At 46.1% G+C, this 18,874-nt stretch overlaps 1 protein-coding gene across 1 annotated transcript in view; it reads right to left on the reverse strand.

The window, feature by feature from the left end:
- LOC135899684 (monocarboxylate transporter 14-like) overlaps nucleotides 1-17,868 on the reverse strand; it is a 35,094-nt gene extending 17,226 nt beyond the window's left edge. The window contains exons 1-2 of the mRNA XM_070522430.1: nucleotides 17,822-17,868; nucleotides 1,554-1,788 (exon numbers count right to left, since the gene is read on the reverse strand). Coding sequence (XP_070378531.1) covers nucleotides 1,554-1,776 — 223 coding nt within the window. The 5' untranslated portion in view covers nucleotides 1,777-1,788; nucleotides 17,822-17,868. The remainder of the gene's footprint in view (nucleotides 1-1,553; nucleotides 1,789-17,821) is intronic.
- Nucleotides 17,869-18,874: the final 1,006 nt, after the last annotated feature.

Consider the following 18,874-nt stretch of genomic DNA (forward strand, 5'->3'; position numbering starts at 1 on the left):
TTTTTTTTTATTTCACCGCTGCACAAGCATTACCATAGGCTAATCAAAGCGAGCGATTCTTCAAAAAATATGAAAGCAAGATTAACGTGTGAAAACTAGACACTGAAAGAACGTTAGTACAATATATAAGGGGCAGAAAAGGTGGACAAGTTCAAGTTAGAGCCTGTGTTCTCGTCGGGAATTTGCTTGCGTCTTTCCTTTTTTTTTCTCTCTCATTAGTAATCGGGTTGCTAAACTACCCGAAACTGGAAACTCCCTCCAGCACGCTAAAAATACTACTATGGACTTCGCGTTGGGTTTCCCGCGTCCAAATCAGAATTTAGAGCTTTCAGCCTTAGCGTAACAAACTTTGTGTTTATTTGGCTCTCACACAGACAAAACGATCAAAGAGAACAGGAAAAGCGCCAGCTGGCAATTGCCACAAGGACGGGCACAACGCCTGCCGGCGCCAGAAGAAAAACGATACGTAGATAAAATAATAGTGCGTGAAAAGAAGGACAGAGATTTAGAGGGAGGGAAAATGACAAGAAAATGGGTGGGGAGTGTGCACAACAAGACGATAATAAAACACGCATGTGGCTCACACTCTCGGTGGGTGGCACATAACGTGGGAAAAATTGTCCACAAATTAACACTAAAATTGGATCAATACGGAGATCTATAATGGGCGTTCTGGCGCCGAAGACGTACCGGACGAGCCAGACATCGCCACTCGTAGTTCGTGCTAACAGCGCCAAATTAAACAGGACACGACGAAGCACACGCAGGCGCCGCAAAAAGTGCACAAATGATAGCACTGCATGGGCTTTAAAGCGAGATCCATAAAACAGAGCATTATTTACCTGCATGCGCGCCACTCGTTCTCTTGCTGTAATGTACCCTCTTTCATTCTTTGTGATGAAAGCCGACGTGGTGCTGATGCAGTGATCCCATTCTTTTTTTATGCTCATTTCGCCTCGAAGACCAATCATTCAGGTGCTGATGAGAGCCCACGTACACATCGGTTTCAGTTTGTGTGGTGCATTCTTCTGTTGTGTGTAATATCGCAAACCATTTTATAATTAATCAAATACCACGCTGATAAATTTTCACTCTTGTATGATTCGAATTCTCTTTTTTTTTTCTGTACAGAGGTGCACTTCATGACTCAAAAAGCAACGATCTGGGATTTCGCGTGCGTGAACCACAATCTCGTTACAAGGCACGTCGTAGTAGGAACTTCGAAGTAATTTTAACCACCAGGGGCGCGATCGGAGATCATTGGAGGCGGAACCGAGCGCGAACTGAGTAGGTCTGCATACAACGATCTGCCATCGCGACCCTTCTTTCCCAAAAGAGGGCTACCTCTCCCACCGTGATCCGCGAGATCTCCCGCCCTGCATGCTTTTGCTTCCGCGTGCGTGTGGTACTCTCTAAGCCCTATCATTCGGGCGCCGTCCAGCCTTAGCAATGTGGCGCGTGCCGAAGAAACCAAGGCGCGAGCGACCAACTGAAGCCCCGCGGCCAACTGCGTTCACTGGCAGACGCCCGGCCGCGTTCGCCGTAATTCCCACCTGTGAGGCAAACGACGCTGGAGCTGAGCACGAGTGGCCACGACGCCTCCTCCCTGCTGACGCCGTAGGTGTCGACGATGCCGAAGAAGAGCACGCCTGCCGACTGCTGCGCCATCATGGCGCCGCACAGCAGCCAGCTGAGGAAGGCCGCCGTCACCCAGCTCCAGCGGGAGTCCAGGCCGAAGTGCGGGTCCGACCGCAGGGACGCCTCGCTGCGAGCCATTCGGGCGGCTTCCTATACAGATGGATGCATATTGAGTGGATGTCATTAGCCGCACGGTACCAGGATCGTGGGAAGCTAGTGAAGCGGCTGAAGAATGGATAAGAGCGCATGCGGCAACCATTACCAAGCTCACTACAATCCGCTTACGGTATCTTCTAAGAAAAAATCTACAATCATTGCGTTCTACGGGCAATGACATGTGAGTATTAAAATACGGTATTAACATAGACCACGGCCCTTCAGATGATGATGGCGATCAATTATATTGACATCCCCTACAAAGCACAGCGGCGAGTAATAGTCGCCTAGCCTGCTTGAGCTGATCAGGTTTTACTGCATATATCGCAGCCTAGCATTGTGCCTATCACTTCGCGATCTTGTCTCTCTTCAAGAAAACCTCTCTCTATATCGTAAACTTACATGTGCCTGTAACGGCTCCGGATCTATCAACTTTGCCCTGAATTTTTTACCGCTAGTACACTTACGTACTTTCTTATCTCGCGTGAGCAAGATGATCATGATGATGATCATCATCATCATCATCATTGGTAAACCTTTTGAAATAGGGCCATGGCAAACAGTCAACCAGCTTAATTTATTCAGGTTTTACTACACCTATCCCTGCATACCAATTTGCCTATTTCATCTCAATCTTAACTTTCGTATTTTCAACCTATATGATTATGTTGCACCGTTACCTGTACACTTGGAATGATTCCGTTTCAATTAATATTGTCTTTCCTTTTTTGCACGAATACTCTAATCGTCTCTAACTTATCTCGCCTGCTGACTAGTTCCATCTTCTTTGAATCCCAACGCTTCTGGGAGGTGGACGGCCTCGCTGGGTTATCTTGGCATTCAATTACCATGTGCCGAATCGTTTCCTGTCCTTTATTTCTTTTTTTTGTAGCACACATCTGCCCTATTTTGTGGCGCGTAATTGCCCCGATATGTTTTGTCCTCAGGCGGCTAGCTCGGGCCTCCAACATCAAAGCACCGCTTTTGTGTTATCGTACAGATTTTCTTTTCTAATTTCTTTCTCCCCGTTCTTTCAAATGTCTGTGGTCTTTCCTCTTTCTATTCTTCACGCTGTCTCTGTTTACTGACCCTGTTTCTCTCACTTTCTGTTCTAAGACACCTGGTTCTCTCCTTACACTTTCAATTACCCTGTACTTCGGTGCCAACTTTCTTGACCTCTGCCTGCATTCCCGGTACACGCTTTTAAGGTGCAGATGTTTGTGCACGTTCGCCAGCTATTTCTTTTCATCCATGTTCCTTGGTTTTCCTTCAACACTCATCTTCCTTTATGCTTCTCTGGCTTCAAAAGATGTCCAACCCAGTTCACCTTGCACTGCATAATTTGTGTTTTTTTCGTGGGACCCCAAAGCGAGTCGGCCCACCGCCCTCTGGTTAATCTCCAACCCCAAGGGGATTTCTGATTGACAGCACAGAATTGCACTTGCGAACGTTAGCTCTGGTGCCATTACACTTTTTAAGATTCCTCGCACTACCTCGTATTTATTGTAGGCCCAAAGCGCTTTATGATTTATTATTGCTAAGTTTCGCTTCCCTTTAACCTTTCCTTTATCTTAGTGGACCCTTGAGTAGGCCTTTTTTTTTTTCGTTCTTGTATGCACCCAGGTATTTCTATTGCTTCACTTCCTTTGAATTGATACCACGTCATCACTCGTCTGTTCACTAAAAATCATAATTATTGATCTCTCTGTACAAAACAAATGGCCTAAATTCGGCGCTGCTTTGTCACTTGTGTTCGCAAGTCTCTGTATATATCTCTGTATATATAGTCTCTGTATATATATCGCCAGTAGCACTACATCGTCCGCATACATCAGCCCAGCGGCCTTCTGTTGTACCTTTTGCCCATTACGATTAATAGTTACCGATAGTTAACTTTCAATGTGGACCCAGTGAAACGAGACATGCCGTAAAATAATTAAAGATTGCTGGCTAAATATGAACCACGCAGCGAAATTTTCTATTCGAGTGAAGTACACGCGGCGTGGCGTTTCATTTTATAACTCCTAATGATTATGTTTGAAAGCTAAATCGATTTTGCGGCGGCTGTTCGTTGATTGATGTTTGTTACAGTACCCGTCTCAGTATGCTCGCCCTCACCGCTGCCTTTCGAAACCTGTTTCGGAACTAAGTTTGCTGTAAAACTGTCGCTCTAAGGTAGAGTAAACATTCCGAGCTGAGACTTCCCGCACGTATATATAATCCCTCGACAAGCAGACGTGACCATCGAAAACTATGAAAACCGCTTTATAATGGTGCTTCCATGCCCAGAAGCAGTGTGTGGTTCTTTTTGCAAATTACTGTTGTTGTTGAGTGGCGACATAGAGCAAAACCCTGGTCCCGATGATAGCGTTATGGCCGAATTGCTTAAAACTGTAAAAGAAACAAACGCGCGTTGTATTCGCATTGAAACAAACCAAACCAGTATGTCACAGGCGATAGAAGAGCTTAAACTTTCACAGCAGTCCATCACACTTAGCATCACCGATATGAATGAACGCCTACAAGCTCTAGAATGTCAGACTATTGGCTTTGAGACGTTGCAGCAAGAAATGAGTGACACATGTCAAAATATAAAACGCGTGCAGCGAGAAACCGCCACGCTTCGTGGGCGACTTGACGATGCCGAAGACAGGTCACGACGAGAAAATCTTATATTCTTCGGGATACCCGATGGCCCGTCTGAGAATGCGCGTCAGTGCGAAGAAACAATTATCTCTATCGCCTCAGACAAACTGGACACACGTTTACCACCTGATAGTATAGAGCGCTCACATCGAATCGGGAAATTTGCCAGCGGCAAAAATAGGCCTCTAGTGGTGAAGTTTACCACATTCAAGACAAAAGAGCTGGTGTTCTCCAAACGGTCGTCTTTCGCGGGAACTGGTATCAGCGTAAGCGAAGACTTTTGCGAAGCCACACGTCACGCTCGGAAGAAACTTTTGGAATTCGGTAGAGGCCTGAACACTAACTTCAAATTAAACTACAAAAGACTATTTTCGGAAGGAAAGTGCTACATGTTCAATGCCGACAAAAATTCCGTTATTGAAGTGAACACTGGCAGACAAACGAGCAATGCTGTGGCCATATCCCCAGGAGCAACGCGTTCTGGACATGTCTATGCGGGAAATAAATAGGCTCACGCGAGGGGTGGAGGCCCATCGGCAACAGCGTCCGTAATCTTTACTAATATTCGGAGCGTTTTTCCTAAAAGAGATAGTTTGAACAGTTTAATCAACGATACTGGAGCTGATATTGTTGTACTAACGGAAACCTGGCTCTCTGACAAAATAGAGACACGCGAGCTCTTTCAATGCAACAAGAAATTTACTGTATATCGGCCAGACCGCACCGATAGAATAGGCGGTGGTGTTTTAATTGCTATTAACTCTAGTTTTGAATCATTCCTTTTGAATGTAACTACTAATTTGGAATTGCTCTGGTGCTGCCTATCTATTGGTTTCAAAAAAATAATCATAGGGGTCTGTTATTGTCCCCCTAATCCCGATAGTGATTTTGCAGACAAAGTTCATGACACCCTAAGCGAAATATCCGTTCGATTTCCTGGATCACCTATGTTTCTTTTAGGTGACTTTAATTTCCCCACTATCGACTGGTCGCGTTCCTGCCCCTTTTCTAATCCGACATCTGCAGAGGCTACAGGATTTCTTAACGTTTGTGTAGATTTTAACCTTGCACAGCTCGTTATTAAACCAACACGCGTCACATCTACTACAAGTTCGTTGCTCGACTTGATTCTTGCCACTCATACTGATAAGGTTTCACCAGTAACCCACGTGCCTGGCCTAAGCGACCATGACATCTTACACTTTAACATTTCCATCCCGCCCACAAAAGTAAAGAAATGCACCAGGTATATTAGGGATTACAAAAAGGCGAACTTTAACGCTATAAACTCTGAGCTATCATCCTTTCTTGACTACTTCCTTATAACACATGTAGACTTATCAGTTCAAGAAATATGGTTGTCTTCTAAAACTACAGTAATGCATCTTATCCACAAATATAGTCCACTTAGAATAATTCATCAGTCTTCTAACGCCCCTTGGTACAATAACCATCTGAAAAGATTATCCAACAAAAAATCCAGACTTTTTCGTTCCGCCAAAAGATCATTAAACGCTGATCGGTGGCTAGCATATACATCCGCTGCGAAAGCCTATACAAGCGCTTTAAAGACGTCCAAATTTAACTTCTTTAACTCAACCCTACCGTCTCTGTTGAAAACTAACCCAAAACGCTTTTGGAACGTTATGAAATGTACCAAAGATAGCGCTATAAGTCTCGTAAACGATTCAGGTGATCAAGTTCCGAATCATCTTTGCGCGTCTGTACTAAACAACACGTTTGCCCAATCATTCTGCGCAGAAAATTTAAGTGACTATCCCCCTTTTACATCCCTTAACTTTCCAGCGATGGATCCCATTACCCTGAACCCAGCAGGTATCCGAGCCAGAATTTTCACGATAAAGCGGTCATCATCATGTGGTATTGACGGTATTAATTCCAAGTTTCTCAAAAACACTGCAGAATACAGCTCCATCATACTTACCTTTATTTTTACTACATCACTTAATGACAGTGCCCTACCCATTGATTGGAAAACCGGTAAGGTTACCCCGCTTTTTAAATCGGGAAACCCACATCACCCTTTGAATTACAGACCCATCTCATTAACTTCGGTACCCTGCACAATTTTTGAGCACATCATTTTCACTCACCTTGTAAACTTTCTTGAATCAAACAATTTTTTTACTCCTTATCAGCACGGTTTCAGAAAATATTTTTCTTGTGAAACACAAGTAATAACATTCACTAATGACTTGCATGCGTTCTTGGACTCGGGTTTTGCAACGGACTGTATTTTTTTAGACTTTTCTAAAGCCTTTGATAAAGTTAATCACCAGTTACTTATCTATAAGCTAAGCCTTCTAAATATTGACCCTTTAATATTCAAATGGATTTGCAGCTTTCTTTGTAATCGTACCCAATATGTAACCATCAATGACAATGACTCACCAGAGGTGCCAGTAGAATCGGGTGTACCACAAGGCTCTGTGTTGGCGCCTTTACTTTTCCTCATTTATATTAACGACCTGCCTAATCAAATCACTAGCTCTATTTGTTTGTTTGCCGACGATTGCGTAATTTACCGAAAAATAACTAATGATACTGATATGCTTACATTACAATCAGACCTTGATAACGTTACAACCTGGTGCTCCCGCTGGCACATGAATCTTAACCCTTCAAAATGTAAATTCATGAGAATCTCACGCAGCCAAATATCTTTTTCTGCCTACCATCTTAACAAAATGCCACTTGAATCAGTATCTTGTTATAAATATATCGGAGTGCACATTACAAATAATCTCTCATGGAAACGACATATCGAACACATTACATCAAAAGCTAACCGCATGCTGGGCTATCTTAAACGAAATTTTTCACTCGCACCTTCTTCCCTGAAAAAACAGCTATATGTCACCTACATTCGACCTAATCTAGAGTATGCATCCTCAATATGGGACCCTCATCAATTAACAATAATTAACAGCTTAGAAGCTGTGCAGAATCGGTCCGTTCGTTTTATTCTTAACAATTACCAGCGCACATCAAGCGTAACTAGCATCAAACTTGCCCTCAATATATCTCTCCTTTCCAAACGCAGAAAAATCGCTCGCCTTTGCCTGTTCCATAAGATATACCACTTAAATCCTACACTCAAATCACGCCTTATCGAACCAGCCTCTTTTACTTCTGCACGCTTGGACCATCGTCATAAGGTGAACATCCCATTCCACAAAACGTCTACCTATGGTAATTAATTTCTTCGAAAATCATGCCAGGAATGGAATCACCTACCGGATCCACTAGTCTGTATAACTAACACAGATAACTTCCGTAAGGCACTTACTAATATTATCTAGTATGCTTTGATATGAATGTATAACGAAGCAATTCCGTTTTCTCCTGAACAGTATTGTTGATAAGTTTTCTTTTTTATTATCTACCTATTCTGCAAACATTGTATATTGTATTATACTTTATTTTCTATCATTCTGTGCTTATTGTCTCACTCTAACCTGTCCTATACACCATGTATTTATATTTAATCTGTATTACTGAAGTTTTCCGTTTTTCTTTGTATAATTATATTCTTACCGCATTATGCTTTTTTTTGTGTCGCTCTCGAGTTATTAATACGTTGTACCATGCATTGTAATCTGATTAGTATTCGTGTTTCCTTTCTCCTTTCTTGCATACTTATCTGTATTTATTAGCCCCTCCCCTCTGTAATGCTTCATTGTAAGCCCTGAGGGTACTATAAATAAATAAATAAATAAATAAATATGTTTACACCGTCAGAGATAACAAATGCAGTTAGGTAAACAAAGGGTTGTGCTCTGATCGCTGGCGGCCGCTCATGGTTTATCAGCTCACACGATTCGAAATCACTTGAACAACGCGAGTGGCTGAAGTGAAAGTGTCCAGACGGCTAGGTGAGCCACGGGGGCACGGTCTCCTCTAAAGATAACGCATGACGCATATGGCGCTGAGATGTAAGAAACGTAAGAGGGGGGGGGGGGGGGGGGGTGCACAAAACTCTGGGATAATAAACACGACACTCGAGGGATTCTCACACGACAATGACATCTCCAAAGGGCTTCGCTGGGCTCTGGTCAATTGCACTGCGACATCACACAGGTATTCTAAAACATCTACCGTTTCTTGGTCAGCAGCCATAATCACTTATTTAACCCGTGAAGACCCCGTGAGAGGAATTAAATATGCGGGAAGCAAGAAACATAACACAAGAATGTTGTCACAAGAGTATCAAACACAAAATACATGGAGGTAAAGGCTTTAAACACGGAAACAAAATGGCACGAACAACGTAATATAGGGTACAAATATAGGATGCGAGGTCATCATTTGAACTGGTCATTAACAAAGTGTTTGAACTTCTTGTGGGTGCGCCAATTAGCAATGTCATGCCAGTACACTCAATTCCAGTCAAATCGGACAGAGATGACAACAAGTAGAAATGACTAATCAAAATAATTTGTTTTGACATGCATAGGCGCTGGATACTGAGGGGATTAAAACCGTCAGGATGTCCATGTTGGAGAAAAGAAAAAATAATTATCTAAATCAGGAAAATGCTAATACGCCAAATGAGGCATGCAGGCTCGACTGACCTGATGAAGGTGAGCTAGACCGGGAAGATCCAAGAATAACTGAATGTCAGTAACACTATGATGATGGTGGTGCTGTGAGGCAATGGAGCGTGAAGCGTGGTTTTCTATGGATTAAAGGCAACTAATTAGGTAACCTTGAAGGGAGTTCCAGATGGCCAAGGCGCATTCAAACTTTGTTCGTATGAATATAATACGTACGCTAGCTCACGCACAGCTGGAGGACAAAAGTGGAGTTGGTTTTTTTCCTCTGCCGATTGATAGAATTATCGATTCTGTGTGCGTTCTTCTTTTCCTAAAGTTTGTGCGGAAATCACGTAACAAGTACACCGGACTCCAGACCATTCTGTACAAATCTCAATGAGACGTTGCGACATATCCAATGCAGACTATAAAATCAATGTGAAGCAAAGATTTCGCGAAGCCGGTTAGTGACATGCTACAAATTCGCTCACTTCATTTCTTCGTTTTTTTTTTAAGGTGTAGGAAACCGTTTTACGCCATGTAGCAGCTCTTATGTGATCTCATGTTTCTTAACTTATGCTTGCGCGTCGCCCGCTTCTTGGCCAATCCCCCGCTTGTGTATGTGCTTTACTGCTAGCTATGCGGAAAGACAGCACCAGCACCATGGGAGCAGCCACGGTAAGGAAAGTCTGGGAGGATTCGCTTTAAAACTTGTGCGGTATTTCTTTTATATATGCATGTAGCCAAACGCCGTGAGCTCTTTCGTGCTGATCGCAGTTTTTATTAGGACCTCCACTAACGGTGATAACCGCGACGATGACGGCCGCGACGGTGATGCCGTTACCCGCCGTGGTTGCTCAGTGGCTATGGTGTTGGGCTGCTGAGCACGATGTCGCGGGATCGAATCCCGGCCACGGCGGCCGCATTTCGATGGGGGCGAAATGCGAAAACACCCGTGTACTTAGATTTAGGTGCACGTTAAAGAACCCCAGGTGGTCAAAATTTCCGGAGTCCCCCACTACGGCGTGCCTCATAATCAGAAAGTGGTTTTCGCACGTAAAACCCCATATATTATTATTTGATGCCGTCGATGAGGCGTTTCTGGCAGTCATGGGTAAAGTTTGGGCGTCGCTGTTCGCGAAAAGATTAAAAATGTTCAGTTACCCCAAAAGTAAACGGAAAACGCGAGCGCTGGCCGATCTGCATCTCCCTGCGCTAGTAGCGTTATCAGAAACTACGTAACACGCGAAAAGATAACCTGCGGTGCCTTTGGCACCCTATTAAATCCTTCCTGATTAACGGCTCATGCGAAGGAGCGCTAGTTCCAGCGATCAACGCTAGGGGAACCTGTGTGCGCTTGCAGAAACTATTCATTTTCGTGCCGTTGACGTAAACAGTGGCGATACCGCCGCGGCAATCGTCACAATCGAGCAAACGGTTCTCGCTGGAACTGCTTACCCCTGGCAAATAGTTGCAGCGAACTCGGCAAGCTCCCCTAGCGTCGACCGTTGGAGGAAACACTCCTTCACCGGAGCCGCGCATATCGCATGACCACCGCAAATAACGTTCGCGCATGCCATAAAGTACGCACTGCTGCCCCTATAGTACACGGAGATGTGGTACGGCCACCGCTCGCACATTCCGCTTACTTTCTGGGGCACATGTACACCTTGCCAGGGGTACGCGTCTCACTGATGCGGAGGATGATGGTTCGTATTTTACGTGCGCCGTGTCGCCTTATCGTCCACTCTAATTTTCTTTTTCCTTATCAGCTGTACGTTTAAAGTGAACAGAACAGTATTTTTTTGCTATGTTTTCCCTGGATCCATTGCCTGTTTGCTTTATATTATAGCTAACAGAAAAATGAAGCCCCCCTCCGTTCACGATACTCTTCGCATTCACTAGCTGTCTGTGACTTTTCGTCGAAAAGGACGTGTAAATTTAATATTTATCAGCTACAAGCTATCGCCTCTATTTTTCAGAAAGTGGTTTGAAAGGTGACTGCGAACTCTGGCGGCACTTAATAATGACGAGAGGGCAACAGAAGGACACATCGACACTGGGACAGAACCGATGGTTGAAACAGCGGAACGAAATCGAAGTTGGCCAGAACCGATAGAGCGAAGAGAAAAATACCAGCATTGTTCAAAAATAAATGCCTACTCGGCGATACAGAGCACCGTTATTTTTTTTTAAACGCTTCACAGAATGGGAAAGTGCCCCTACCACAAAAGTAATCTCAAACACCAGTCGCTCTCCTGATCCAAAACACACGCGCGTGGCTTGCCTTGTAGCAATACAGCATTAAAGTACCCCCCAGCCCACATTTCGGAAGGTTCCAAACTTGGTCAGCCGCATAGAGCATTGTCCACATTACTCGAAACGGATCCACTTTCTGCTGGATCGTTTTAATGCGTAGGCATTCTAGGGCTACTTCACTCGAAAAATCTGTCCGTACGGCTGTCTGTAACGCGTGACGTGTAACATGTAACGCGTCTCACAATGACGCTCTCGCCTTCATCTGCCCTCCCCTTCGCCATGAAGAGGGTGAGGTGAGGATCGGCTTCCAAAAATAGGTGAAGTTGACAGCGCGGGATGCTGGAGGCGACGATGTGAAGCTCAACGAGAAACCGCGGCGGCCAGGATCTAATCCCACGCCATCTGGTTTAGTAGCGCAGCACCATCCATCATGACGGATCCTTATCGTCCGAGAACAGCGGACAAAAAAATCAAATGCAAAATTCATTTCCCCTGCAAGGCGAGTTTCATCAGCAGCAAACGATCCATTTCTTTTTTCTTCTAATTTTTTTTCGTTACTCAGTTACCCTCGGAGCTTGAAGCACTTACGGTATGCAATCTGTACCTATACCGAAACGCGTAGAGTATATTCTATGCGACAAATGTGGTATTTTATGGCACTAATCTGAGGGCTTGCAAACGGACATGAGCGCCACGAACTCGCCCAGCTCTCAGCCATAAGGGTTTCCACTACCGCGTCACTCGTAACTCGGATGTTAAACCAGCACGAAACTACGCATACCTATCTGTCAGTCGATTTGATTTTTTCATGCTGCCAACAGCGCACGCTACGAGATTCGTGTAGAAGGCGGCGCAGACTCTTACCGACGACTAAAGGCTTTGTTTACGTGTTTCACAAAAAAGCTTCCGGTCAGCTGACGGGCATCGGAAATGTGAGGGAATGCAGCTTCGGAGAAGCGAGTTCATTCCCGTCGGAACTTCGGCAGAGCTACCCCTGCAGGGCACTCAACCAGGTAGGTAGTGCAGTGGTTGGTACAGCTGACTGCGCCCAAACCACGTCGCAACACCCTCCCGAGCCGCCGTACAATTCCTAGGCGCTTGCGACTATAGTTCCTGCGTCATCCTTTTCCTGCAGTCTGCATCACCCATGGTGTCCTGTTCGCAGTACACTCTTAGAAAAAATTGCGCCCTTTCCGACTTGTCTAGTCCACTTAAAGATAATCATATATATCGCCCGCACTTCCTCTCTCTAAGGCTGCATGCGCTGCCGGTACTTTCTGGATACGAACGACATGCACGCATCGGCGTGACACAGCCTTCCTGACGGGAGAGCGCCGAGAGCGCAGAGCCAAATGAATGAATCGCGCGCAAGGTGTCGGTGACCACCATCCTCTGGAGGCGAGATAAAACGAAAGGATCACAGAAAAGAAGTGTTTAGGGTGGGCAAACCAACCAGGCCAATCCAACACCACGCTGATTGTGTCGTTACGTATTACTGATATTCTAGTTACCTGATCGTAGGAGGCGGCGGACGGGTACGCACTGCAGCAGCGAGTAAGGAACGAGTGGCCTCAACGGAGGTTCGTTCTCCTCTTATGTCGAGGAGGCAAGTAAGAGGGTACGGATCATCCAACAAGCTTCTCTATAGGCTGCTGTGTGCCGCTTTGATTAGAACGGAAGCCAAGGGCTCGCGATAGCAGCCCCCTTTGGAGTGGCAACAAATGAATCGTCAACAAAATGCCTTATCGGGCGCGTCGAAGAAAAAAAGAAAAGAAAATACGAGCGTGGTCGCCACATGCGGGGAAGCGTGTTCCGACAAAACAAGATGATGTGTAACCGCCGCGGACCACGCGATAACACACACGTGCGGTCGCCGGGACGTACGGCGAGTACCGGGCTGGACCCAACCGCTTTCGTGCGTGCGCGTGCGTTCGCGCCAGTACTGCCAGCTAAAAGTCAACGTTCCTTTTTGGTGAAGACTCCAGCTCTATTGCGCAAAACCTAACCAATTTAACCTTCTGGCACCAACTAAGACGGATTCTCTCCATAAACCTGTCAGAGCTGTATAGTTTTATACCAACACCCTGCGGCCTCCGTTGAGAGAGAGTCAGTAGGACGACCGTTTGTTCTTTTTTTTGTCAGTGCTGATGGTCACTTCCTACAAGCTTCATTCAGTGCTTAAAGCTTTAGCCAGTGCTGACAATTACGGAGTAGGTAAATACTTATTTCCCATATCACGCCATGGGGTTTAAAAAATGAAAGACGAAACTGAATGAATTACCGCATCCCAAAGCAGCTGATCACGTTACTTATTGTCCGGAACCACTGCGAGAAAGGAAAAAAAGTATCTTTTGCCGATAGCTAAGGAAACGCTGCACATCGGGCATTCCGCCAAACGTGGCAGTGACGTCACTACAGTATTCGTCTGTAGCAATATATTAGGTTGCTGTGAGCCGCATTTATATCCAAGGGTTCAATTTACACGCAACTAAGTGTCTGAGATTTTTCTTCCTCTCCCTACACCCCCCTTGGGATTGCTTGTCAGATCGGGGAAAAACAAATGACCTACGCTGGGAGAGAAAGAAAAAGTAAGAGATGAAGGGCAGAGAGGTTTACCAGGGTAAGCCTCGGCTTGGCCACTTTGCAATGCGGACTCTGTATGTTCCGTTATCAACGACAGTTCTGTTTCGGGATTTTTTTGCTCTCAGGTGCATGACAAAGTTGTGTACAGTTTATCATAAACGATAGGCCACCATTGCAAGAATGTGTCAAGTGTATGTTCCATGCATACAGGACTCTTTTATACATACCTTAAGTACTTCCGAATTGTTTATTCACATAAGTGAGAAGAGAAAGTGCATCAGCAGTATAGGTAGCTATGCAAATTGTGCTTAATCTACTTTTTGTTGGACTGGCCACTAGATATTGGTCCAATTAGATTGCGCAATTCTCACCCGTGCAGCTCACTAAAGCTGTCCGTCCGTCTGTCTGTTTGTCAAAAAGAGCAGTTATCGAGAGAATCTGTCAGCTTGAGCTCCAGGATTACAGCTCCAGGACTACAGCGATGTCTGCACCGCGACTGAAGGGCATAAAGTAGCGGGAGAAAACAAGGCCAACATATTACGCAATCGCAACGCGCATTGATACTTGCATGAGGGGAAGCTTCAGTGAAATGGTGCCGTAAACGCTGTACCACGGTTCATTTTTTACACCACGTACGACGAGACACTAAGATCTCCAGTCACCACCACTACTCAAACCATCAAAATCAAATCCTCTTTGATGTGCCAAAAACGCGATATGATTATGAGGCACGCGGTAGGGAGGTGGGAGACTCCGGACTGATTTTGACAAGTTCCAGTGGGGGTGCATGGTACACCAGGCGTTTCTTCATTTGTCCCCCAGCGATATGCGGTCGCCGCGGCCGATATTTCATCCCACGCCTTCGGGCTTAACAGCGCAACACCAGATCCACGACACCGGGCTACGCTACCTACGAGAACTTCGTATTACGCAGTCTCTGCGACCCTCTACTTTTTCGTAAACCCTCTCGGGATAAGCCGAGTCCCATATCAGATCGTCTGCAGCATCTGTTTAATTTACCCGGTGTGGAACCAATCAAGCAAGCGTGCCAAGCTCCAGAAAACAAGGAATAGAAAGCTTCACTTTTATTCAGGAAGTAAGAATACCTGAAGGCGTATATTCGTAGCAATTAGGATATTTAAGTACTATTGGTAGTTTTGTTGCGTCATCGTTGTCACAATCATCATCGGCACAGAAAGTGGCGGCAACTCGTCAAAGAAGGCACTGTCTTCCATAATGACGATGCAAAATGGACGTACCGTCAACGCTAAGCACAATCGCTTCAATGGCGCAGCAAGACAGCATTCTGCATTCTGCTGTCGGCATAAGCTTTGTGCAGACACACGCACGCATACGTTATGCCCACACTAGCGTTCTTCCTGGGTTTCTGTGCGTACGCTCTGGTCTGAGCAGTAAGCGTTCAGGTAACGTTGTCTAATATTTCACAGGGGGCTGGCGAGCCCCGATGTCCAGAATCGAGAAGCGACGCCTGGGACATCACTGTCGGGGCTTCTCATCCCGCCAGACGTCTGGTAGCTGCAGAGGCGCTGGTATTAAAGCGAAGCTTTCTTCACCTCTTCCTGCAACTTTCCCACTGCTGCTGCTGTCGTGCACGCCGCATCGGAGCGTGATGAGCGTGACAGAGAAAAAAGGTGACTCAAGAAACTCGTTCGGACCTTTCCATGTCTTCGCATGTGCGCAGTGCCCTCTGGAGCTCCTCAGTATTGTCAAATTAGCCTTTTGACAGCCGTAATGGTCCGTGCCCCCCCGCCCCCGCCCCCCCCCCCCACCCCGTCCAAAGCATTGCAGAAAGTGCAGCGATCACCCTCCTACTAGCGTGGAAGTCTTGAGGAGAAGCCGATATAATTGCAGAGAGGGGACAGGGAGAAAATGCCGAGAGCGGGTAAACCCGCCGCAGTCGTGAAACGAGTGAATAACAAACAGCATTTCAACTCTTCGCTTGCAGTTACCATACAGCCGGAGAGAGCGGGAGAGGGAAAAGGTGACGTGAGAAGATAAGAAAACGCTATTACTATAGACACGACAGCGGTTGCGGGCAAACTGAAGGCACGGTACTAGATGTTTCTGCTATTTCTGAAAAATAAACGCCATGCAAATTTGTCAAATGGACAATTATTATTTGTTTTGAAAACATATATACATTTGACAGGAAAGGGAAAGAGAGGCGCAGACTGGCAACTGCCACTGAAAGAGGCGCAATGCCGCCCTACTCTTCAGAAAGGAGGCGACAGAAACAGAAATGGAAGATAGGAAGGACGGTAGGAAGGAGGAAAGAGGAACAAGGTGACAAATGTCAAAGAATAAAGTATAACACGCAGCACATATCACACACAGTTCGGCCGGTCACTGGAGGTCACGCTACTACATAATGGTAAGTAGAAGAAATAATGTCAGAACTACAAGCTTGAACCTAAGTTCATTCATTCTAGAAAGGTAAGTAGAGCGCGATGAGCCTGATCGCGTCAAGGCGCAACCAGTGGGGTACAAACATTCGTCGAGTGTCGTACATCGCAGACCAAGGAGATGATAGGCCCTAACCAACGACACGGGCTGCGCACTGACAGCGGACAGTGCTGACAGCACTGACAGTGCTGAAGTGCCTCGCAGCAACCGCAAGACGTGCACGATGGACTGGCCACACGTCCTTATCTGTATAAACGTTCGCACACGTCCCCACAGCTAACCCTTAGCTGGAGTAGTTGCGCTCAAGCGCGACGAGGCAAGCCTCGACCCGATACATGGCCGGGAACGTTCAACTTGCGACACGCTGGTCTGGTTGCTGCTTGAGAAAGTGGCGACGAATCCGCAGACGAGCGTCAGCAAGCTTGCGCAAAATTTCAAGACAGAGACACCTGTCATGAGCGCAAGATGAAGCCAGCCGATAAGCCTCTTCATTTTCGGCGATTCCTACATGTGAAGATATCCATTGAGCAACGAGAGATATCCCACGTGATGAAATCTTGTTTACAGAGTCAGTTATGCTGCGCACAACTGGACAGTCAATCTGACTGCGTTGTAATCTGTCTGCTGAGGACAGTGAGGGAGTCCGTAAAGATGGCAACCTTTGGTGCTGTTAATTCCTCTTGCACATATTCTAGTGCAACATTAGTCGCTACTAGCTCCGCAGCTGTTGACGAGGCTGGATGGGGTATATACGTCGTACTTGAGTCAAAGAGCAGAAACGCTGCAGAGGCGCCTTGACCGTCACTGTGTACAGGCGCATCAGCGGATACTTGAATATATTCAGGAAATCTTTCGAGCATATGCTACTCAGCCAAGTGGTATATTGCCGAAACAGCCATCTCTGACTTTTTGAGCATGCCAGTGATTGTGAGGTTAATAGGGAATACGTGTTTGGTTATATCATTCAGAGATGGAGGCGCAACTGAAGCAGCGTGTGCAGAAATGGCTCATAAATAATGCCACAATTTTTCCCATGCGATAAAACGGGCGCTGAATCCTACGATCAAGAAGCGATTGACCATTCGATGCGTCGCGCAGATGCTCAATATCACATAGAGCTCTCTGGTCTGCTTGCAGTCTCACGGGTAACTGATGCGCTTAAATGAGTAATGGAGCAGATTGCGCCTCAGGAAGTAATCCAAGCACTAGTCGAAGGACAACGCGATGATCTCCTTCCAGTTAGGCCATCAAAACAGGTGGTACGTTCAGGACTGGTGATGCATGCATTATGCTTGAGAGTACACATGACTGGTACACCTAGAGAATCGTTATTTGGTCACAGCCAGCACCTCTAGCAGCCGCGGAGGCCACATACTTAAGGTGGACTTGCGATTTGCGTCGTACGAATTTAACGACAGGACGCCAAGAGAAGCAATCATCCACAATTAAGTCCAAATAATGTTGTTGATGGTAGCTTATTGGCGTTTCGTCAAGGTACAGTTGGCTCATAGCTCGACGAGCGAGTTGTTTAGGGTGATATGCTATTGCAGCGGACTTACCAAGCGATATGTGAAGACCAACTTCACCCAAGTACTCCGAAGTTGCGTTCAGAGCTCTTTGCAAGCTTGCGCGGAGCCGCTTACCAAGGTGCCAAAGACCACTTATCCAAAGAGGAATATCATCTGCATAGAGAGATATGCCCACAGAGAAGTCACTGTCCCGAGGCAAACGACTTGGTAGCGCGGCGAGTACGGTGTTAAAACAGAAGCAGCAATAAAGTGCTGCCATGTGGGACACCGCACTTCAAAACGCGGGATTCACTTGTTATTCCTCCGACAAGCACTTCCGTCCGACGCTTCGATAGAAAATAGTGCACAAAGCGGCGCAGGCGTCCCGAAAGTCCCACAGTTTCAAGACCGAAAATATTCGCCTTATGTGGAACTGCGTCGAAAGCTTGCTCTGTGCCTGGGAAGAGCGTATAGGGCGGCATATACTTGTTTCCTCTAGTAAATTCAAGCGCTGAAACAAGGTCTGAGATGCTGTCCAGAGCTGAACAGTGGCAATGAAAGCCCCTCATGACATCGGGGAAAAACATTGAGCTTCTCTAAACCTAACATCTAGGCGAAACAAGGCCATTCGCTTCATTAACTTGATGACATTTGTGTTACGGATATTGGCCGGTAGGACTGCAGGCGTCTTGCAAGGGCGCCCGGGCTTCCAGATTAGTGTGACCACGGACAATTTGCATTCAGCAGGGATCACACCGGTTCTCCATACTTCATTATACTCGTCGAATACACAGTCATAAAAACCATTATCAATTTTCCGCAATGCCTTGATACGACACACGTTCTTTACCTGGGGCAGTGTGGCTGTTTGGCGAGGCTGAGCATGTGTGGCAACTCCTCAATAGTGAAATCTGTCTCATCCATCTGGCAGGCTGGACAGTAGGAAGCGGTTGTGGTACTGTGACTTATCAAAGAAGGAAGGTCGCCATTTGTGGTGGCACTAGATACCGGAGATACCAAAAGGTCTGCAAATGCCTCTGCTAGAACCTTCGGTGACTGGCCAGTCGCTATATAGAATGCAGCCGTAGGATTCTTGCTGATTCC

This window comes from Dermacentor albipictus, chromosome 7 (genome assembly GCF_038994185.2).
Source record: "Dermacentor albipictus isolate Rhodes 1998 colony chromosome 7, USDA_Dalb.pri_finalv2, whole genome shotgun sequence".
Classification (NCBI taxonomy): Eukaryota; Metazoa; Arthropoda; class Arachnida; order Ixodida; family Ixodidae; genus Dermacentor; species Dermacentor albipictus.